Raw genomic sequence first — 24,779 nt, forward strand, 5'->3', positions numbered from 1 at the left:
ATTCAGCAAAGTCTGTCGGACCTGATCCACACTGTCGGATCAGGTCCGCCAGACTTTGATAACTAGAGGCCATTGACTGTAATGTTAAAACTAGGTGAAGAGGTAGGCTGATATGTCTTTTACAACCTAGTGTAGGACGTAAGGAAGTACTGCCATAATTCTTGAGGAATTGTCTACCTTAACTGTAGTTCTAGGCTAAATTTTAATTCAGATAGTTGATGTTTTGAACCTAGCAGATAATAGACATATTAGTATGATAGTCATAGAATATAATAAGCCATGTGCTGGAACTTTCAGTCTTTGCCACAGGATATAGGGCCCATGCTCATGTTGCGGCCTTACATTATCCTTAACATCCATATAATGATGCTTAGTTCTGAAGATAAGAAATATGTGACTGGATATAGACTTATTCCGGTTTGGATTCAACATATCCATATTGTGATAGTTTATTATACATTTACTCCCGGTTACTACTTCTTCACTCCTTTAAGAGCTACCTGGTGTTCATAGTAGGAGTCAGGTCAGTTAATTATGAGTTCATGTTCCTTATCTAGATCTTTAAGTGACATTGCAACCTGTGCTATCTCCTCCATCAAGTTGTATATGTATTGTTGTTTCTGATTATATTCATTATATAATTCTTCATACCTATAGTATGATCACTGATATTTTCACATTATAGATATTTTAATTTGTGTTATTATTTGAATTGAGGCTCCAAAGTGAAATGCCTAGATATTTTATGAGTGTATCATTATATATCATTTCCCCCACTAGATGGTAATATTTATCCATTTAAAGGCCCATGAGAGGCCTATAGCTGGAGTGGAGGCTTTATCCACTAGATCTTCTGATGTTAACAGAATATTGAGAGGCTGATATCACATACACATACAAAATAGTAAAAACTGAGGTTCATTAAATGTGACCCATGAGAGTTACCTTTGTACCTAGTTACCCTCTGTTAGGATAATTATTCACTTTGTCACAATGAGGTCCAAAAGTGGCCTCCTATGTATTTTGGAGGGCTTCAACGTTTTCCTTTGCTCCTTTCCTGTTTTGTTGACAGCAATGTATTTCTTTTGCACTTTCTCTAATTAATGTGAAGGATACTAAGTGTATAAAACTACCATGTAACTACATTTAATTGTTATATGCTGTATATGTGCCTTGTTTAAACCTGGTCTGGAAAAGGTTTTGAAAAGTCTATGAGAACTTTTTGGACCCATAATAAAAATAGGGGTTTTATCAGGGAGCCTAAAATGTGATCGTAGGAGCAGGAATACAAGCTATTTTGATCTTGTTGAAACTAAAAGTGTCCATTTTGCCCAGAAAAAGGGTTGAAAAGGCATCATCCAATAGATTGTAATCAACTTCTATAATGATAATCTTTCAAATACGTCATAGAGTTAGTTTTCTTAGAATGCCCCTTTAAGAATAGAGAAAACCAAACAAAAGAAGTTTAACATTAAATAAGAACAAAATATTAATCTGCTTTTATTAAATGTTATGATTGCCAAACCCATTCTGGAGTATTATTCACACATTGACTTTGTAATCTGGAAGTGCTGTTGAGTGCAGGAAAGTGCTTACAAAAAGTCATGTAGAATAAATGAGTAATGTAAATAGGGTATGGAGCCATCCTTTTTTTTATCTATTATATTAAGGAGCCATTATTGTTTGACATCAGTGGGGCTCATTTCTTTAGCTGAATGTACATTAAGGTATTTAATATTAATCATTTGTGCATTTGCTGGCTTCACAATGACCCTTGAGGCTTAGTCATGGAAATGCCGTTAAGTAGTTATTGATTTTGGAAGAGTTATATGAGTATAGGAGGAAAGCATTTTGGTCACCAGAATCACAGTGCAAAAGGTGCTTTGGATGGTGAACAATACAGATCCAATCTCCAACAAAATATGGATAACACATCAGGGAAAAACCGGTGCGGCACAACCCACTTTGATGATGGGTAAGTCTCATGTTTGATACAGTTTTATTACTGCTTGCTTGCTTTTGAATTACATTATGTCAGGTTACTCCATCTGCTACACACTGGGATATATTCACTAGGTTCTCTCTGCAGCCTCTCCTGTTATGTTATGGAATCTTTATCTAAAGAATGGGAAAGTGTTTTAGTGAAAAAGTTCTACAGAAAAAACATAGGGAACACATCTTTAATGTCACTTATTATATTCATTATATATGGTTTGTTGGATAAGGGGACATATAAGTGCATTAGAACAGTTTCTGGTTGCGCCATTGATTGTAATGGGGTTAAAAATATAGTCAGATCCGGTGGGGCAATGCACTTCTGCTCCAGAGCTGAACATATAAAAGACTAACTTGTTCTAACTCTAGCTGAGTACAAATGCATTAGAGAAATGTTACATTTAGCTGTTTTTTTTTGTTGTATCTAGAATTGGCTGTGCTAAAATGTTTTCATAGCATTTAAAAAAATGCATTATATGTAATGTATAACTTTATACAGCTTTACCGTAACCATTTTAATGCAAAAATATTTTAAGATGAATAATCGCTTCCCTTTCATATTTACATTTAATTCCAACTACTCAAACTATTGAAAGTGTTTAAACCACAATCTCTAGGCCACTGATTCTCAACCCGGCTGTCAGACGACCTCAGGGTGTCATGGCCCTCAGCTTAGGGTGACTTAGGGCTGAGGGTTAAAAGCAATTATGCCCCAATATCTTCAGACAACATTGCCCATATTACATCATTTCCACCCAGACTCCCCTACAGATGATATTTTAAACAATTTGAGAGCTATGAAGCAGTATGTCTCAGCTTTCCTTTATGATTACTGCAGTGAGCTACCAGTTTTTAGCTGATGGGTAAATCACAATCCTTTAGAAAAACATATCAAATGATTTATCTAGAATATTCCCCATAGACTTTAATGGTATTTTTCTGTTGATAACAATTTGTTTTTCTAAAGGATTTTAATCAACCCAATGAAAATAAAAAGGGACAGAAAAGTTCCCACATTATATGAATGCATATATTGTCATTAGTAATTCACTGTGTTTAAAGAGGCATTAAACTCAGCAAATGTCTATCATGGTGTGTTGTGCTAGTTGGATCAGTGTCAGTTTCTGCTTGGGAATAGCAGTACTGTGCAGGGCCGGAGCGGTACTTTAACCATGTTTAACCCCTTAGCGGGAGTTAAACACATAGCTTTGTAACATTTCTAATGGTAGCATTACATGCTGTAATAATGTTAGAACATGCCATTTTATCAATATAATACCCCTTAACTTTTTTCCATGCAAAAATAATTGTTAGCGTATTTAAATAGTATTCTTTCACGTGCATGATAGAAATTTGTTGAGTTTAATGCCCCTTTAAACAGAGTTTTACTAATGACAATGAGGCCTATTTATCAAAGGTCTGTCGGACCTGATCGACAGTGCGGATCAGGTCCGACAGACCTCGCTGAATGCGGAGAGCAATAAGCTCTCCGTATTCAGCATTGCACCAGCAGCTCTTGTGAGCTGCTGGTGCAACGCCGCCCCCTGCAGATTTGCGGCCAATCGGCCACCAGCGGGGGGTGTCAATCAACCCGATCGTACTCAATCGGGTTGAATTGTGGCGATCTCTGTCCGCCTGCTCAGAGCAGGCGAACAGGGTTATGGAGCAGCTTCATATCTGCTGTTTCTGGTGAGCCTGCAGGCTCACCAGAAATACAGGCCCTCAAGCTCCATTCGGAGCTCGATAAATGGGCCTCAATTACTTAATCAATATGCAGTTAATGCACCGCTCTATACCTTCACAGTACTGCTATTCCCGAAGGTAAACTGGCGCTTATCCAATCAGCAGTGGTATTTGTACGACCCACCTGTGAGACTAGCACTTCTGATTGGATCAGCAGCAGTTTCCATTTGGGATGTGCAGTGCTCCACCCCTTTACGATGGTTAAACAAATTCTTTCTTTTTAGCATCACTCGTGATAAAATTACATGGTCTAATAAATTAGAGCATTTCATTTTATCACTGTAATTGCCTTTAAAGGGACATTAAACCCAAATTTTTTATTTCATGATTCAGATAGAAAATACTATTTAACACAACTTTCTAAATTACTTCTTTTATCTAATTTTCTTCTTTCTCTTGATATTATTTCCTGAAAAGCATATCTAGATAGGCTCAGTAGCTTCTGATTGATGGCTGCACATATTTGCCTCATGTGATTGGCTCACCCATGTGCTTTGCTATTTCTTTAAAGGGACAGTTTCGTCCAAAATAAACTTTCATGACTTAGATAGAGAATGTAATTTTAAACCATTTTCCAATTTACTTTTATCACCAATTTTGTTTTGTTCTCTTGGTATTCTTAGTTGAAAGCTAAACCTAGGAGGTTCATATGCTACTTTCTAAGCCCTTGAAGGCCGCCTCTTCTCTCAGGGCATTTTGACAGTTTTTCACCACTAGAGGGTGTTAGTTCATGTGTGTCATATAGATAACCCTGTACTCACGCACATGGAGTTCAGGTGAGCCAGCTCTGATTGGCTAAAATTGATGTCTGTAAAAAAAACTGAAATAAGGGGGCAGTTTGCAGAGGCTTAGATACAAGGTAATCACAAAGGTAAAAAATGTATTTATATAACTGTGTTGGCTGTGCAAAGCTAGGGAATGGGTAATTAAGGGATTATCTATCTTTTTAAACAATAAAAATTCTGGTGTAGACAGTCCCTTTAACAAAGGATATCTAAATAATGAAGCCAATTAGATAATAGAAGTAAATTTGAATGCTGTTTAAAATGGTATTCTCTGTCTGAATCATAAAAGAAAAATGTTGGGTTTAATCTCCCTTTAATGTCTACTTTAAAGCTGTCTATCTTCATATTGAAAATAAATAGGAAGTGCATGACTGTACACAGCTGCTCTGAAAACTGAATGACCCAGACAGTTCGGGATTCCATTTGTGTGTCTGGGTTTGAAGCTGAGTCAGATCTGAACATTAAAAAAAGTCTGGGTTTGGTAGGAAACGGACACAGACAAAAAATTATGACATTGTGCATTTGCAACATATTGCACATGCCTACAGTTATTTATCTCTTGCGTGCGAGTGTGTCTGTAAGTGTTTTTGTGTGTTTGTTTGTCAGTGTCTTTCTGTGTGTGAAAAAGTGTGTATTGGTGTGTGTGTGTGAGAGAGAGTGTGTGTGTTAGTGTGTGAGAGAGAGAGTGTGTGTGTGTGTGAAAACGTGTTTATTGGTGTGTGTGTGTGTGAGAGAGAGAGAGTGTGTGTGAGAGCGTAAGTGTCTTTGTGTGTGTGAGAAAGTGTGTGAGTGAGAGCATGTGTGTGTGTTAGTGTGTGAGAGAGTGTGTGTGTTTGTGTGTTAGTGTGTGAGAGAGAGTGTGTGTGTGAGTCTGTTTGGGAAAAAGCACTTATTGGTGTGTGTGTGTGTGTGAGAGAGAGAGAGAGAGAGAGAGAGTGAGAGAAAGAGAGAGAGAGTGTGTGTGTGAAAGAGTTAGTGTCTTTGTGTGTGTGAGAAAGTGTGTGAGTGAGAGCATGTGTGTGTGTGTGTGTATAATAGAAAAATGCTCCTATTCAAATTTGAAATGCATCCATGTGGATTCCAATTTTGGCTAAAATGCCCATTAAATGGCCGTTAAAATAAGTTCTAGGCAAGCAACTTTATAGGGCAGGTTTACCCAGAGTGTTGTGTTTGCTTGTGAGATTTATCAGTGTGACCTGCTTTACCCTAACTGGGGAAGGTACAGAAGAACAGAATCTGCTAATCAGCACTTACAAGTCTACCAGTGGCGCTCCCCTTCTAACATAGCTACCATGGGATATACCAAGAAGGGCATCTCTTAACCATGCGCATAGAACCTGCACCTCACAGGAGCTCAAGTATTTTTGTCAATAACTAATCAATATCAAAATGTGATTTACAAGGTAGTGCTGATAACATTTGTCTTACATGTTACTTTATGATGACTGCGCTTCTGTTTTTATTGCATCTATCAGGCAAGAACTTACGCCGCTGGAGTGCTCAATGATGAATATTATAAAGGTTTTTCATTCTTATGCTGGAGAACGATGCAAACTTACAAAAAAAGATTTGAAAAAAATGATCAACACACAGATGTCTACATTTGTTAAGGTAAATGATGAATGCATGAAATGGCTGCTTTAATCTGTTTATTGCGCGGATGTCCTGGATGAGTGTCCTGGTAATATGACTAAAGTGAAGTTGGGATCTGAAACAGGTATCATGTGTAAGTTCTAAATATGTACATTGTATGTGTTCATTAGCTATATGTACATTGTATGTGTTCATTAGCTATATGTACATTGTATGTGTTTATTAGCTATATGTACATTGTATGTGTTCATTAGCTATATGTACATTGTATGTGTTCATTAGCAATATGTACATTGTATGTGTTTATTAGCTATATGTACATTGTATGTGTTCATTAGCTATATGTACATTGTATGTGTTCATTAGCTATCTGTACATTGTATGTGTTCATTAGCTATATGTACATTGTATGTGTTCATTAGCTATATGTACATTGTATGTGTTCATTAGCTATATGTACATTGTATGTGTTCATTAGCTATATGTACATTGTATGTGTTCATTAGCTATATGTACATAGTATGTGTTCATTAGCTATATGTACATTGTATGTGTTCATTAGCTATATGTACATTGTATGTGTTTATTAGCTATATGTACATTGTATGTGTTCATTAGCTATATGTACATTGTATGTGTTCATTAGCTATCTGTACATTGTATGTGTTCATTAGCTATATGTACATTGTATGTGTTCATTAGCTATATGTACATTGTATGTGTTCATTAGCTATATGTACATTGTATATGTTCATTAGCTATATGTACATTGTATATGTTCATTAGCTATATGTACATTGTATGTGTTCATTAGCTATATGCACATTGTATGTGTTCATTAGCTATATGTACATTGTATGTGTTCATTAGCTATATGCACATTGTATGTGTTCATTAGCTATATGTACATTGTGTGTGTTCATTAGCTATATGTACATTGTATGTGTTCATTAGCTATATGTACATTGTATGTGTTCATTAGCTATATGCACATTGTATGTGTTCATTAGCTATATGTACATTGTGTGTGTTCATTAGCTATATGTACATTGTATGTGTTCATTAGCTATATGTACATAGTATGTGTTCATTAGCTATATGTACATTTTAGGTGTCCATTAGCTACACATTGTATGTGTTCATTAGCTATATGTACATTGAATGTGTTCATTAGCTATATGTACATTGTATGTGTTCATTAGCTATATGTACATAGTATGTGTTCATTAGCTATATGTACATTTTAGGTGTCCATTAGCTACACATTGTATGTGTTCATTAGCTATATGTACATTGAATGTGTTCATTAGCTATATGTACATTGTATGTGTTCATTAGCTATATGTACATTGTATGTGTTCATTAGCTATATGTACATTTTAGGTGTCCATTAGCTACACATTGTATGTGTTCATTAGCTATATGTACATTGTATGTGTTCATTAGCTATATGTACATTGTAAGTGTTCATTAGCTATATGTACATAGTATGTGTTCATTAGCTATATGTACATTGTATGTGTTCATTAGCTATATGTACATAGTATGTGTTCATTAGCTATATGTACATTGTATGTGTTCATTAGCTATATGTACATTGTATATGTTCATTAGCTATATGTACATTGTATGTGTTCATTAGCTATATGTACATTGTATGTGTTCATTAGCTATATGTACATTGTATGTGTTCATTAGCTATATGTACATTGTAAGTGTTCATTAGCTATATGTACATTGTATGTGTTCATTAGCTATATGTACATTGTATATGTTCATTAGCTATATGTACATTGTATGTGTTCATTAGCTATATGTACATTGTATGTGTTCATTAGCTATATGTACATTGTAAGTGTTCATTAGCTATATGTACATTGTATGTGTTCATTAGCTATATGTACATTGTAAGTGTTCATTAGCTATATGTACATTGTATGTGTTCATTAGCTATATGTACATTGTATGTGTTCATTAGCTATATGTACATTGTATGTGTTCATTAGCTATATGTACATTGTAAGTGTTCATTAGCTATATGTACATTGTATGTGTTCATTAGCTATATGTACATTGTATGTGTTCATTAGCTATATGTACATTTTAGGTGTTCATTAGCTATATGTACATTGTATGTGTTCATTAGCTATATGTACATTGTATGTGTTTATTAGCTATATGTACATTGTATGTGTTCATTAGCTATATGTACATTGTATGTGTTCATTAGCTATCTGTACATTGTATGTGTTCATTAGCTATATGTACATTGTATGTGTTCATTAGCTATATGTACATTGTATGTGTTCATTAGCTATATGTACATAGTATGTGTTCATTAGCTATATGTACATTGTATGTGTTTATTAGCTATATGTACATTGTATGTGTTCATTAGCTATATGTACATTGTAAGTGTTCATTAGCTATATGTACATTGTATGTGTTCATTAGCTATATGTACATTGTATGTGTTCATTAGCTATATGTACATTGTATGTGTTCATTAGCTATATGTACATTGTAAGTGTTCATTAGCTATATGTACATTGTATGTGTTCATTAGCTATATGTACATTGTATGTGTTCATTAGCTATATGTACATTGTATGTGTTCATTAGCTATATGTACATTGTATGTGTTCATTAGCTATATGTACATTTTAGGTGTTCATTAGCTATATGTACATTGTAAGTGTTCATTAGCTATATGTACATTTTAGGTGTTCATTAGCTATATGTACATTGTATGTGCTCATTAGCTATATGTACATTGTATGTGTTCATTATCTATATGTACATTGTAAGTGTTCATTAGCTATATGTACACATTGTATATAAACTAGACATTTTCTACTGTCAATGTTATGATTGTATTAGGTGTTTGTACTGAGAACGGCCTGGTGTATGACCAGGGTTGCCAGCTGTTCTCCAGAAAAAGACTGGACAAACTGTAGATGCCTGGGAATAAGTGGCAGATTGGTCACACAATGACCAAAATCCAAAGCTCTACCTTAGGTCCCACCCTTGACCCCAACATATATGCGTTTTACAACTAAGCAGTGAATGTATATCCCTAGATATATGGAAAAGAAAGAAGAAGGCTCCACAATAGTGCAAGATCAATGGCGTTGAAAGATCACACGCACAACAGGTTCTACTTACTAGAAGTAAGGCACTTGAGAAGTGCCTCAGGTGCAGTCTGGACTCTTATAAGCTGCCCAGATAGCTATCCTCTCGCTGCTCCAGTGAGGCCTGTAATTCAGGATCCGATATCAGTGTACAAAGGTAAATTGTCGAACAGTCTTGTACTATTACCCAATTCTCAAATTCTCAAGGAGAGCAGGGTTGAATAAAGATCTTGTGATGATAAAGTTGTAAAAACAACTCCAGTTTATTTAAAAACAAAGTAAAAACACAACGTGTTTCCCGGTTCACAGACCGTTTCATCAGGTGATGCGGGAAACACGTTGTGTCGAGCAAAATAAACATTTTATTTTAAAAAGCCAGCTATTTTTCCTTTCCTGATCGTTGTTTTTTTGTGAAATCACCTGCTGTTTTTTGTGTGTGATATCACCTGTGGAGCTGTTTGCCTGATATCACTTTATACAGACAGAACCCCTTTTTGGGAAGATTGCGAAATCACCTGTGGAGCCGCTTGTCTGATATTACTCTGTGAGTATACTGCACAAATATTTTAAGGTGCTCAGACATACTATGCCAATGTGATATTCTTTGAACACAGATACTGACAGAATTCTTCTGGGAAAATTATGAAACATAGAGAAAAATCTTTTGGAGATCCCTTAGAACCAGCGCCTCTATCTGTCAATATACATTCGCCTAGATTTAGAGTTTTGACGGTAAAGACCCGCGTAGCTAACGGCACTTTTTTTCCAAACGCACCCTTAAGACAATGCTGGTATTTAGATTTGTCTGAGGGGCTGCGTTAGGCTTCAAAAAGGGTGCGTTGAGCCTAATGTACCGCCACTTCAACCCTCAATACCAGCGTTGCTTACGGTAGCGGTAAGCAGCTAAAACGTGCTCGTGCACGATATCCCGATAGGAAACAATGGGGCAGTTTGGGCTGGAAAAAAAACTAACACCTGCAAAAAAAGCAGCATTCAGCTCCCAACGCAGCCCCATTGTTTCCTATGGGCAAACAGTTTCTAAGTCTGCACCTAACACCCTAACATGAACCCCGAGTCTAAAAACCCCTAACCTTACACTTATTAACCCCTAATCTGCCGCCCCCGCTATCGCTGACACCTGCATTATATTATTAACCCCTAATCTGCCACTCCAGACACCGCCGCAACCTACATTATTCCTATGTACCCCTAATCTGCTGCCCCTAACATCGCCGACCCCAATATTATATTTATTAACCCCTAATCTGCCCCCCCACACGTCGCCGTTACCTTACCTACACTTATTAACCCCAAATCTGCTGACCGGACCTCGCCGCTATGCTAATAAATGTATTAACCCCTAAACTGCCGCACTCCCGCCTCGCAAACCCTATAATAAATAGTATTAACCCCTAATCTGCCCTCCCTAGCATCGCTGACACCTAACTTCAAGTATTAACCCCTAATCTGCCGACCGGACCTCGCCGCTACTATAATAAATGTATTAACCCCTAAAGCTAAGTCTAACCCTAACCCTAACACCCCCCTAAATTAAATATAATTTTAATCCAACAAAATAAATTAAATATTATTAACTAAAGTATTCCTATTTAAATCTAAATACTTACCTGTAAAATAAACCCTAATATAGCTACAATATAGCGAATAATTATATTGTAGCTATTTTAGGATTTATATTTATTTTACAGGCAACTTTGTATTTATTTTAACTAGGTACAATAGCTATTAAATAGTTATTTACTATTTAATAGCTACCTAGTTAAAATAATTACAAAATTACCTGTAAAATAAATCCTAACCTAAGTTACAATTAAACCCAACACTACAATATCAATAAATAAATTAAATCAATTAGCTACAAGTACCTACAATTACCTACAATTAAATAAACTAAACTAAATTACAAAAAAAAAAAAACACTAAATTACAAAAAATAAAAAAAGATTGCAAGAATTTTAAGCTAATTACACATACTGTAAGCCCCCTAATAAAATAACAAAGCCCCCCAAAATAAAACATTTCCCTACCCTAATCTAAATTTAAAAAGTTAACAGCTCTATTACCAGCCCTTAAAAGGGCATTTTGCGGGGCATGCCCCAAAGAAATCAGCTCTTTTGCCTGTAAAAAAAAACACAATACCACCCCCAACATTACAACCCACCACCCACATACCCCTACTCTAACCCAAACCCCCCTTAAATAAACCTAACACAACTTCCCCTGAAGATCTCCCTACCTTGATTCGTGTTAACCCAGCCGGGCACCGATGGACCAAAAGAGGACATCCAGAGCAGCAGAAGTCTTCATCCTATCCGGGCAGAAGAGGACATCCGGACCGGTAGACATCTTCATCCAAGCGGCATCTTCTATCTTCATCCATCCGGAGCGGAGCCATCTTCTTCCAGCCGTCGCGGATCCATCCTTCTTCCACGACGCCTACTCGCCGAATGAAGGTTCCTTTAAATGACGTCATCCAAGATGGCGTCCCTCGAATTCCGATTGGCTGATAGGATTCTATCAGCCAATCGGAATTAAGGTAGGAAAAATCTGATTGGCTGATTGAATCAGCCAATCAGATTCAAGTTCAATCGGATTGGCTGATCCAGTCAGCCAATCAGATTGAGCTTGCATTCTATTGGCTGATCGGAACAGCCAATAGAATGCAAGCTCAATCTGATTAGGGGTTAATACTTGAAGTTAGGTGGCGGCAATGTTAGGGAGGGCAGATTAGGAGTTAATACTATTTATTATAGGGTTTGTGAGGCGGGAGTGCGGTGGTTTAGGGGTTAATACATTTATTAGAGTAGCGGCGAGGTCCGGTTGGCAGATTTGGGGTTAATAAGTGTAGGTAAGGTAGCGGCGACGTTGGGGGGGGGGGGCAGATTAGAGATTAATAAATATAATATAGGGATCGGCGATGTTAGGGGCAGCAGATTAGGGGTTCATAGGGATAATGTAGGTGGCGGCGGTGTGCGGTCGGCAGATTAGGGGTTAAAAATATTTACTATAGTGGCGTCGATGTGGGGGGGCCTCGGTTTAGGGGTACATAGGTAGTTTATGGGTGTTAGTGTACTTTATAGCACAGTAGTTAAGAGCTTTATAAACCGGCGTTAGCCCAGAAAGCTCTTAACTACTGACTTTTTTCTGCGGCTGAAGTCTTGTCGGTAGAGGCTCTACCGCTCACTTCAGCCAAGACTCTAAATACCGGCGTTAGGAAGATCCCATTAAAAAGATAGGATACGCAATTCACATAAGGGTATCTGCGGTATGGAAAAGTCGCGGCTTGAAAGTGAGCGTTAGACCCTTTCCTGCCTGACTCTAAATACCAGCGGCCGGCCAAAACCAGCGTTAGGACCCCTTAACGCTGCTTTTGACGGCTAACGCAGAACTCTAAATCTAGGCCATTGTTTGTACAGCTTTGAGAGAGACTGTTTGGAAGGCAGCGGTTCTAACTAAAGGGAAGTAACTATCCTATTGTATACTCTTTTTTTTTTTGGTTCTATTTATCATTGCACCAGCAGTTCTTGTGAACTGCTGGTGCAATGCCACACCCTGCAGATTTGCGGCCAATCGGCCGCTAGCAGAAGGTGTCAATTAACCCGATCGTATTCGATTAGTTTGATTTCTGTCCGCCGCCTCAGAGCAGGCGGACAAGTTATGGAGCAGCGGTCTTTAGCCTGAAGGCTAGCCAGAAACAAGGGGCATCAAGCTCCATTCGGAGCTTGATAAATATGCCCCTCTATCTAAATCATGAAAGAAAAAAATTGGGTTAATATCCCTTTAAGTATTTGGAAAAAATGCATACATTACATTAGTGCTCACAAATAAATCATAACTTACAATTCACAAAAAAAGAATGAATAAATGAGATATAGGAGTATATTTATTAATGTGCAAGTCGACATGATACGTATTCGATCGGGTTGGTTTCTGTCCGCGGCCTCAGAGCAGGCGGACAAGTTATGGAGCAGCAGTCCCATAGAATTAAAAACACTCCGTAAAACATTAAAAATCCCCTTAATAAAATTGTATTTTATAGAAAAATGTAAATTCATATTGAATTTAGGCAGGAAAAAGCATATTTAAGGCACACAGTAGAAATTATAATAAAACCACACTGCACATTCAAAAATAAGATTTACCACCTTTGTTAGTGGGCTGGACAGGGGTGGTGCATGTATGTAGCTGAAAGTTCTCTGCAAGGTCTGGTGTATTCTACAGATCTTGCTGTCTCACCTTACAAACTGAAAGGAGGAGAGATTGTATTAAAATACACAAAACACTTCTTACCCAAATGTAAAAGCAATTTGAAAGTGATGCAGCATAGTTGTAAAAAGCTGACTAGAAAACGTCACCTGAACATCTCTATTTAAAAAATACATTTTACCTCAAAATTATCTCAGTAGCCATATCCAATTGTAAAGCCACTATAGGCAGCCAATCAGGATGCTAGTTCCAGGACTTGCAAGGAAAAGTGCATCTGGCATCTGTAGGCACAGTCATGTTAATTCCCTATTCAGTTTAAGGAAATTTACTTTTAAATCTTGAGAGATCACAACAAAGCAAAACATGACCTCAGTACTGCTGATACTGATTGGCTATTTGTTTTTTTCCCAACCTGCAGCTAGACAGTAGCTGAAGTATAATTGTTCACAGACCACTTACTCTGTTGAGCAGATCATTTTTTCAGGTAAAATTTCTTCCTTTTTTACATAGAGATGTTCAGATGATATTTTCTTGTCAGCTTTTTATAGTTATGCTGTATCACTTTCAAGTGATTTAGCATATGGGTATTATGTCCCTTTAATAGAAAAAACACATGCACACAAGAATAAAGGCAATTGTAAAATAAAATACACTAAAAACAGGTCATCTGATTTGTATTGGCTGTAGGATTTGATTTTTAAAGTGCTCTTCCTGCTCCCTGCTAATTTTGCTCTCCAAGTGACGGTTCCCTTTCAAGCAAAACTTTACTTTCTAAGGGAGGCATCTTGCAACTCACAGAGGCATTTCCTCCGAATATCAGCATGGTTTTTCATGTTTGATATAGTGAATTTTAAGTAATGAGGCCCTATGGGGCCTTCAGGCTCGCCGGAAAGAAAGGTTGAGAAGCAGCGCTCTTAACTCCTCCGCTACCTTTGAGGTGGCGGATAGCAATCATCCCGATCAGATACGATTCGGCCGCTAGCAGGGGGTGGCATTGCAAAAGCATTTCACTAGGAATGCTTGTGCAATATTAAATGCAGACAGCGGATCATGTCCTTCCGACATTTAGTAAATCGGCCCCTTGGTCCCATCCCCTTTCCAAGCTGTCCAATTTTACAGATACAAATATACAAATATTTCAAAATCTGCAGGGGCGGTATTGCACAAGCATTTCACATGAAATGCTTGTGCAATGATAAATGACGACAGCGTATGCTGTCGACATTTATCGATGTCGGACAGACATGATAAATCGGCCAGAAAATTTGTATCCTGAGTGAATGTACTATATGTATGCGCAAAAGTAAATTCCTGGGGGTAGATTTATCATATTTCGGACGGACATGATCCGCTGTAGCGGATCATGTCCGCCCGACATCCCTAAATGCAGACAGCATACCCTGTCGGCATTTAACATTGCACAAGCATATCTGGTGAAATGCTTGTGCAATGTTGCCCCCTGCATATTCACAGCCAATTGTCCGGTAGTAGGGGGTGTCAATCATCCCGATTGCTGTCTGCCACCTCTGATGAGTTAAAGAGCAGTGGTCTTATGACCGATGCTTCTTAACTTAAAGTGAATGTAAAGTTTGTGGAATGAGTGCCAGGTTTTTAAAAATCCTATTAAACCAGGGGCACTTTCATTCATCAAACTTTACATTTCACTCGTTTTGTTAAAATACTTACCTTTTCTTCTTGAAAGCCGCTCCAGCGCTTCTCCAACCCGTTGCAAGCCTCTTCATACGTCAGCAATGACGATTCCGGCATCATCCAATCACGGCTTCCCCCCCCGGGGGAATCATTGCCTAAAGCAACGCCATGATTGGAGTAAGGCCGGGATCGTCATTTCTGACGTAGGAAGAGGCTTGCGACGGGCGGGGGAAGCGCTGGAGCGGCTTTCACAAAGAAAAGGTAAGTATTTTAACAAAACCAGTGAAATGTAAAGTTTGATGAATTAAAGTGACAGCATTTACTAGAAGAATTTTACTACTACATACTTCATATCATATCATATTATGAGCTACTCTGACTGCTGATAAAGGGTGACAGCCCCGGTACGAGGGCAGGGGAAAACAGCAGCCCAGTGCAGCCTGCACAAAGACAAAAAGGAAAGGTGGTCAGAGCCACGTGGTCTGATCTGAGGCCTAATGTGGGCGTGTAGCTGAGATCACCTGCTGGACCAGAGGTGTAAAACCAGTGTTTCTCAATTCCATTGTTTAGGGAAAACTGACAGGCCACCTTTTCAGGATATTTGAACTAGAGCACAGATTAAATAATCATCTGGACAGTAACCATGGTTACTAACCTGCTCTCACCAAAGGTAATCCTGAAAATGTGCCCTGAGGGCTGGAATTGAGAAAGACTTGTCTGATATGTGGTCTGATGTGGCCAAAAGGGACTTGAGGGCCACAAGCTCTAATGTGGACATGTGGCTGAAAATGCCTGGCGGACTATAGTGTCTGATCTAAGGTCTTGTAATGACTCCATCCGCTAACTTCCTGGACACCCACACAAGCTAGCCGCTAGGCATAACTTCATGCTTGGTAACAAATCAGAAGTTTAGTTAAAAACCTGCAGTAAAGAACCTCTTCAATATTAATATCACTTTCCGGTCTTTGAAAAAGAAGGCTGCAAAATAGCACTAGAGTTTATCATTATAACCGGGCAGCTGATATCTAACTGTGCTTTTTGTGCAATTAAATATTTATAGTTGTTTATAAAGACAGAGCAACTCATGCGTATTACTCACATTTATACAGTGTCTCTCAGCAGTTTTACTGATACTGGGAAAATATGATGAAAACAATTGTTGAAAGTGGTTGGCTTGTTAAAGGACCACTAAACACAGTAGAATAGCATAATCAATGAATACATAATTAAAATACTATGTAAAAGCACTTAGGGGCCGATTTATCATGTGTCTGACATGTCCGCCAGACATCGATAAATCATGAAAGCATACGCCGTTAGCATTTATCATTGCACAAGCATTCCTTGTGAAATGCTTGTGCAATGCTGCCTCCTGATTGGCCGCTAGCAGGGGGTGTCAATCAACCTGATCGTATGCGATCGGGCTGATTGCTGTCCGCCACCTCTGAGGTGGCGGACGAGTTAAGGAGCAGAGGTCTTAAGACCGCTGCTTCTTAACTTATGTTTCCGGCTTGTGCGGAAACAGCTGCATATAGCAGCATTCGGGCCGTGAAAAAAAATGGACCCCATTGTCTGAACTTCAGATGAGTAGTAGATTTCTTTCTGACACATTTTAAAGCTAGCTCTGTTATCTTTCCACTGCAGCATGTGAAACGCAAATACGTATGTACTGGTACAAAACCCTTTATCCAAACTGCTTCAGATTGAAAAAGGTTTGGATTTTGGAATGTTTGTATATTTGCATCTGTAAAATGGGACAGCTTGTAGATGGGATGGGACCAAGGGGCCAATTTACTAAATGTCAGAAGGAATTGATCCGCTGTAGCGGATCATGTCCGCCCGACATCGCTAAAGGTTGACAGCATATGCTGTCAGCATTTAACATTGCACAAGCATTTCTAGTGAAATGCTTGTGCAATGCCACCCCCTGCAGGTTCAAAGCAGGAGGTGTCAATCATCCCAATCGTATCCGATCTGGAGGATTGCTATCCGCCGCCTCAGAGGTGGTGGAGAGTTAAGGAGAAGCGGTCTTACGACCGCTGCTTCTTAACTCTTTGTTTCCAGCAATCTGGAAACTACAGGGGTAGATTGCAGCATCCGCTGCTTAATAAATCAACCCCAAGTGTAAACAACAGTATCATATCATTTCGGTAATATTTACATGTCATTATACGGCATACACCTACAACCTAAAAGTAATTTAGTACTATATTCAGAAAGATTCAGAAAATAATAGCTGTTGTTAATAAATATACACCAGCATTTGCATTTTGGAACACAAAAGCCAAACCAAAGATGCAGTCAGAGAAGATTATGGGGCCTATTTATCATGATGCGAGCGGACATGATCCAATATTGCGAATCATGTCCGCTGCACATCGATAAATGCCGACTTTGCACCAGCAGTTCTTGCTGCTTCATAACTTGTGTTTCTGGCGAGCCTGAATGCTCGCCAGAAACATCTATACGGAACTTGATAAATAGGCCCCCATGACTTACAGGCAGGGATTTTTTTTTAAATGTTTTAATAATTTTATTTAAAAAAAATGAAAAAGTCTGGATTTTTGAAAGTGTGCTTATAAAAATATTGTGCATATTTAGATAATGGAAACAAATTGGAAAGCTGTTTAAATTGTGTCTTCTATCTGAATCATGGAAGTTTAAAGTTGACTTTAATGTTCTTTTAAAGTAAGGTTTACAAATCAGAAGTTGTTGTGTTGCTTTTAAAGGGACATTAAATTCATATACGTACGTGTATAAAAGACTAACGGCGAAATTGCAAGTTTTGCGTTATGAGGGGTGCGGTGCTACCGTGCAATTTATTGTCAACGCTCACTTACATACAGCACTGGTATTACAGGTTTTTAAAAGACAAGAAGTGAGCGTAGAACAAAATTTTGCTCCACACTTCACTCCAATACCAGCGCTGCTTAAGTCAGCGGTGAGCTGGTCTACGTGCTCATGCACGATTTCCCCATAGGAATCAACAGGGAGAGCCGGCTGAGAAAAAGTCTAACACCTGAAAAAAAGCAGCGTAAAACGCAGCCCCATTGATTCCTATGGGGAAATAAAATTTATGTTCACACCTAACACCCTAACATGAACCCTGAGTCGAAACACCCCTAATCTTACACTTATTAACACCTAATCTGCCGCCCCGACATCGCGACACCTACAAATATAATTTAAATAAATCTAAATAAAATTACTATCATTAACTAAATTATTCATATTTAAAAATAAATACTTACCTATAAAATAAACCCTAAACTAGCTACAATGTAACTAATAGTTACATTGTATCTAGCTTAGGGTTCATTTTTATTTTACAGGCAAGTTTGTATTTATTTTAACTAGGTAGAATAGTTATTAAATAGTTATTAACTATTTAATAACTACCTAGCTAAAATAAAGACAAATTTACCTGTAAAATAAAACCTAACCTATGTTACACTAACACCTAACACTACACTACAATTAAATAAATTAACTAAATTAAATACAATTAAATAAATTAAATTAGCTAAATCACACAAAAAAACACTAAATTACAGAAATCAGCTCTTTTACCTGTAAAAAAAAGTACAACCAACCCCCCCCAACAGTAAAAACCACCACCCACACAACCAACCCCCCAAATAAAATACTAACTAATAAAACCTAAGCTCCCCATTGCCCTGAAAAGGGCATTTGGATGGGCATTGCCCTTAAAAGGGCAGTTAGCTCTTTTGCGGCACAAAGCCCCTAACCTAAAAATAAAACCCACCCAATACACCGTTAAAAAAACCTAACACTAACCCCCTGAAGATCGACTTACTGTTCTGAAGACCGGACATCCATCCTCAAGGAAGCGGCAGAAGTCTTCATCCAACTGGGTCAAAGTCCTCAACAAAGCCGGGAGAAGTCTTCATCCAAGCCGGGCGAAGAGGTCCTCCAATCGGGCAGAAGTCTTCATCCAGACAGAATCTTCTATCTTCATCTATCCAACGCGGAGCGGCTCCATCTTCAAGACATCCGACGCGGAGCATCCTCTTCATCCTGAGTCTTCTTACTGAATGACGGTTCCTTTAAATTATGTCATCCAAGATGGCGTCCCTTAGATTCTGATTGGCTGATAGAAATCTATCAGCCAATCGGAATTAAGGTAGAAAAAATCCTATTGGCTGATGCAATCACTTTTCACCTCCTTTCACCTCCCTATAGCGCTGATATTACAGGTTTTGAAAAAGCAGGCTTTCACAGGCGAAATGGTTGTGTTGAGCTCCATACCGCACCGAAAACAAGCGCTGCTTTGACATGCTCGTGCATTATTTGCCCATAGACATCAATGGGGAGAGCCGGCAAAAAAAAGCCTAACACCTGCGATCGCGGAAACAAAAGCTCCATAACGCAGCCCCATTGATGTCTATGGGGAAAAAGAAAATAATGTTTAAACCTAAAACCCTAACATAAACCCCAAGTCTAAACATCACTAATCTGCTGCCCCCAACATCGCCGCCACCTACATACAGTTATTAACCCCTAATCTGCCGCCCCCAACATCGCCGCCACCTACATAATGTTATTTACCCCTAATCTGCTGCCACCAACATCGCCGCAACCTACATAATGTTATTAACCCCTAATCTGCCACCCCCAACATCGCCGCCACCTACATAATGTTATTAACCCCTAATCTGCTGCCCCAACATTGCCGCCACCTACATAAAACTATTAACTCCTAATCTGCCACTCCCAATGTCGCCGCCACTATACTAAAGTTATTAACCCCTAAACCTCTGGCCTCCCACATCACTACCGCTAAATAAATCCATTAACCCCTAAACCTAACCTTAACATAACCCTAACCCTAACGTAACCCTTAGCCTAACCCTAACACCCACTAACTTTAACATAATAAAATTATAGCTAAATTAAATTTACAACTATTAACTAAATAAACCTATTAACACCAAAACCGCAAGCCCCCCCCCCCCCACATCGCAACAAGCTAAATTAAACTATTAACCCCTAAACCTAACTCTAAACCTAACCCTAACACCCCCTAAATTTAACATAATTAAAATAGAGATAAACTAAAGTTACAATTATTAACTAAATAATACCTATTTAAAACTAAATACTTAATTACCTGTGAAATAAAGCCTAAGCTAGCTACAATATAACTAATAGTTATATTGTATCTAGCTTAGGCTTTATTTTTATTTCAGAGGTAAGTTTGTATTTATTTTAACTAGGTAGACTAGATAGTAAATAGTTATTAACTATTTACTAACTAACTAGTTAAAATAAATACAAACTTACCTGTGAAATAAAACCCTGCCTTACACTAAAACCTAAAATTACGAAAAAAATTAAACACTAAAATTACTAAAAATAAAAATAACTAAATTACATAAAAAAACAAACACTAAATTACTAAAAATAAGAAACAAATGATCAAAAATAAAAAAGAGTTACACCTAATCTAATAGCCCTATCAAAATAAAAAAGCCCCCTCAAAATAAAAAAAAACCTAGCCTACAATAAACTACCAATGGGCCTTAAAAGGGCCTTTTGTGGGGCATCGCCCCAAAGAAATCAGCTCTTTTACCTGTAAAAAAAATACAAACACCCAATATCCCCACAACCAACCCCCCCAAACAAAATAACTATCTAAAAAAAGTCATCCAAGATGGCGTCCCTTGCATTCCTATTGGCTGAAAGATTTCAATCAGCCAATAGGATTAGAGCTGCTAAAATCCTATTGGCTGATCCAATCAGCCAATAGGATTTGAGCAGCTCTCATCCTATTGAATGTTCCAATCAACCAATAGGATTGAGCTCTCATCCTATTGGCTGATTGTAACAGCCAATAGAATGAGAGCTGCTCAAATCCTATTGGCTGATCCAATCAGCCAATAGGATTTGAGCAGCTCTAATCCTATTGGCTAATTGAAATCTTTCTTGGATGATGTCACTTGCATTGAAGTTCCAGTTTACGTCGGCGGCCGTATGAAGAGGATGCTCCACATGTCTTCAGGATGAACCCGCTCCATGCCGGATGGATTAAGATAGAAGATGCTGTCTGGATGAAGACTTCGCTGGCTGGATGAAGATCGAATAGGCCGCCTGGATGAAGACTTCTTGCCGGCTGGGTGGATCCTTCAAGCGGGACTTCAATAACTGTAAGTGGATCGTCAGGGGTTAGTGTTAGGTTTATTTAAGTTTTTTTGGGTGGGTTTTATTTTTAGTTTAGGGTATGGGCATGTAAAAGAGCTAAATGCCCTTTTAAGGGCAATTCCCATACAAATGCCCTTTTCAGGGCAATGGGGAGCTTAGTTTTTTTTATATAGTTATTTTATTTGGGGGGGTTTACTGTTGCGGGTGTTTGTATTTTTTTACAGGTAAAAGAGCTGATTTCTTTGGGGCAATGCCCCACAAAAGGCCCTTTTAAGGGCCATTGGTAGTTTATTGTAGGCTAGGTTTTTTTTATTTGGGGGCGGGGGGCTTTTTTATTTTTATAGGGCTATTAGATTAGGTGTAATTCTTTTTTATTTTTGATAATTTGTTTCTTATTTTTCGTAATTTAGTGTTTTTTTTTTTGTAATCTAGTTATTTTATTTTATTTTGTAATTAGATACTTTTCATAATTTTTAGAGTAGTGTTAGGATTTTTTTAATGTTTAGTTTACTTTAATTTAATTGGTAGTTAGTTTAATTGTAGTTTAATAATTATCTTAGTTTAATTGTTAGTTTAAAATGTATTTATTTAATTTGACAGGTAAGTTTTAATTTAATTTAAGATAGGGAAATTGTAATTTTAATACAAAGTTAGGGGGTCGTTAGGTTTAGGGGCTAATAGTTTATCATAGCGGTGCTGTGGGTGGACGGCAAATTAGGAGTTAATAGTATTTTTAAAAGTGTTTGCGATGCGGGAGGGTGGCAGTTTAGGGGTTAATAGGTTTATTATAGTGAGCGGCGGAATAGAGATAATACATTTGAATAGTGGTGGCGATGTCTGGAGCAGCAGATTAGGGGTTAATAAATTTATTATAATGTTTGCCATGCGGGAGGGTCTCGGTTTAGGGGTTAATAGGTAGTTTATGGGTATTAGTGTACTTTTTAACATTTTAGTTATGAGTTTTATGGTACAGCTTTTTAGCGTAAAACTCATAACTGCTGACTTTAGATGGCAGTACAGATCTTGTCAGTATAGGTTGTACCGCTCACTTTTTGGCCTTCCAGGCAAACTCGGAATACCGGTGCTATGGGAGTCCCATTGAAAAAGGACTTTTTTAAAAGCGCGGTACTGACGTTGCGTGACAGGCTAAAAGGTGTGCGGTACACCTATAACTACAAGACTTGTAATAGCAGTGTTAGGGAAAAAGCAGCATTATGGGCCAAACTTGTAATCTAGCTGATTGTGTTTAAAGTTAGATTTTTGACTTTCATGTAACTTTAAGTTCCTACTGAGCCTGAGCAGGACACAGCTGGTGTTCGGTGGCTGTATGCAAATGCCACTATTGATGAGTTGCAGCTCCGAAGCAGGACTTTGCAAGGATAAATACATAGTTAACAGGGTTGTAACTATAGTTTTTGCAGGGTTCACCACTACTAACAGGCCCATCTTTTAAAAGGGGACCTCAGCCACTGCCCCCTTGTGTGAGCGCACAGCTACTTTTTAGGGAATGCACAGCTTAATTAGTGTGCACAGCTTCCCCACTTGGCAGCTTGAGTAGAAAATCTGGGGCAACTTACAAAAAGGACTTTTTAATTTATTTTTTTGTAATATTACTTTTATTAGTTAATTATTAAATTAACTTTTACGTATGCCCCTCCACTTGCTATAAATCAGCACTGCACAGGCTTCTCTAGATAGATTGGAAGGAGTAGGTGGGCAGAGCAGGGTAGCGATGCCGGCTTTTGGAGCAGTCAGTGTCATCTATGCTCCTGATGTCCTAAATCGCTGCCATGAGCTGAGCTGTATATTTTCTTCCACTGATCATGGAAATGCAGCTTGTGCAGGTAAAGGATCAGATCACATTCCAGCTATTATAGCTTTCTAGTGCTGTTATCTCTGCAAAGGAGGGTGAGTGAGACCAGACACTCAATGATAGCAGTTTGTTAACCCTCTCTCTCCTCAAGTTGCTCTATAGCAGTTAGCATCTATAGCTGCTGTTTTGTAATTTGTAATCCATAAAGATACCTAAAATGATTTGTAATAGTAGATATTGCTTACTAAATTATCACACTTTCAATGACATGTTCCTAAGAAGCTATTTTACTATGAATATGTTTTTGTGTGTGTTTACGTATGTGTGTATATGTATGCATTTGTGTGTGTGCATGTGCTTGTGTGTGTATATATGGGTATGTTATGTGTTCATGTGTTTGTGTGTATATGTGTGTGCATGTGTATATATATGCGTTTGTGTGTGGATATGTGCCTGTATGTGGATATGTGTGTGTGTATAAATAATATGTAAATACTTACTAACTGACATAAGATATTGTTGTTTACACTTGGTTCCATCCCCTCTCCAAACTCTCCCATTTTAAAGATGCAAATATTCCAAAATCCAAACAAGCTATACTTTTGAAAGGGTGCTGTTCAATTGAGGGGCGCCTTGCCACAAAGTTTGCCCTGCGGCCCAGTAAGTTCTAGATACGCTGCTGATAGTTAATAAAGAGCATTGATGTAATAATAACGAATAAGAACATACTGAAATAGTAACCACACCATCTAATCTGCTATTTTAATATGTTTAATAATTTCACAGAGCATCCAGGATCCCAAGACATTGGATCGCATATTTACAGATTTGGACACAAACAATGACCAGGAAATAGATTTTAGTGAATATGCTGCACTGGTAGCCATGGTGACCTCTGCATGCCATACTTCGATCCATGAAGAGAAATGACTACGATGGAATCAATTTAGAAATCCTAGCTGTAGCCCTTCCCTTTAAAGCCTCATGAACCAGTGTGAGGATTAACACTCACCATCAAAGAAGAGGAGTAATACTTTATGCCTGCGTTTGCCTTGACATGTAATTGTCCCTTAAACTGGGGTTGTATATATATTATGCTCAAGTAGATGGACAATTCAGAGCACAGCATTGAGGGCTATGTGCATTATACTCAAGTAGATATAATATTAAGCGCACAGTTTTGAAGGCAATGTTATATACCGCTAATGCAGCTCTTCCTTATCATAATTCTTTCTTTTAATGACCTTGCAAATGGGTGAATAACTGAATCTGAGCAGTGTATTTGTCTGCAAATGTTAATGTATCCATGACATGTTTTATTACTTTATTTTTAAAATTTCACACTAATCATCTTCCAAGAAATATGAAAAGGTAAAATGTGCTCTATCCCTCAAATGTTTTCTTTCGTGATTCAGATAGAGCATGCAATTTTAAGCAACTTTCTAATTTACTCCTATTATCAATTTTTCTTCGTTCCCTTGCTATCTTTATTTGAAAAAGAAGACATCTAAGCTTTTTTTTACGTTCAGCACTCTGGACAGCACTTTATTGGTGGATGAATTTATCCACCAATCAGCAAGGACAACCCAGGTTGTTCACCAAAAATGGGCCGGCATCTAAACTTACATTTTTGCATTTCAAATAAAGATACCAAGAGAATGAAGAAAATTTGATAATAGG

At 37.9% G+C, this 24,779-nt stretch overlaps 1 protein-coding gene across 1 annotated transcript; it reads left to right on the forward strand.

The window, feature by feature from the left end:
• The first annotated feature begins 1,870 nt into the window (after nt 1–1,870).
• On the forward strand, nt 1,871–24,779 carry LOC128652011 (protein S100-A1-like). Its single transcript, XM_053704962.1, has 3 exons — nt 1,871–1,975; nt 5,999–6,134; nt 23,886–24,779. The coding sequence occupies exons 1-3, from the start codon at nt 1,923–1,925 to the stop codon at nt 24,027–24,029; spliced, it is 333 nt and encodes a 110-aa protein (XP_053560937.1). The 5' UTR covers nt 1,871–1,922; the 3' UTR covers nt 24,030–24,779.

The sequence above is a fragment of the Bombina bombina genome, chromosome 3 (genome assembly GCF_027579735.1).
Source record: "Bombina bombina isolate aBomBom1 chromosome 3, aBomBom1.pri, whole genome shotgun sequence".
NCBI lineage: Eukaryota > Metazoa > Chordata > Amphibia > Anura > Bombinatoridae > Bombina > Bombina bombina.

What these genes read in the sequence shown, in the direction of transcription:
- LOC128652011 (XM_053704962.1), top strand. Translation starts at nt 1,923, where the DNA reads ATGGATAACACATCAGGGAAAAACCGGTGCGGCACAACCCACTTTGAT. An exon ending in ACAACCCACTTTGATGATGG is followed by an intron (nt 1,976 to 5,998) that starts GTAAGTCTCATG and finishes TGCATCTATCAG; the next exon opens with GCAAGAACTTACGCCGCTGG. An exon ending in AGATGTCTACATTTGTTAAG is followed by an intron (nt 6,135 to 23,885) that starts GTAAATGATGAA and finishes ATAATTTCACAG; the next exon opens with AGCATCCAGGATCCCAAGAC.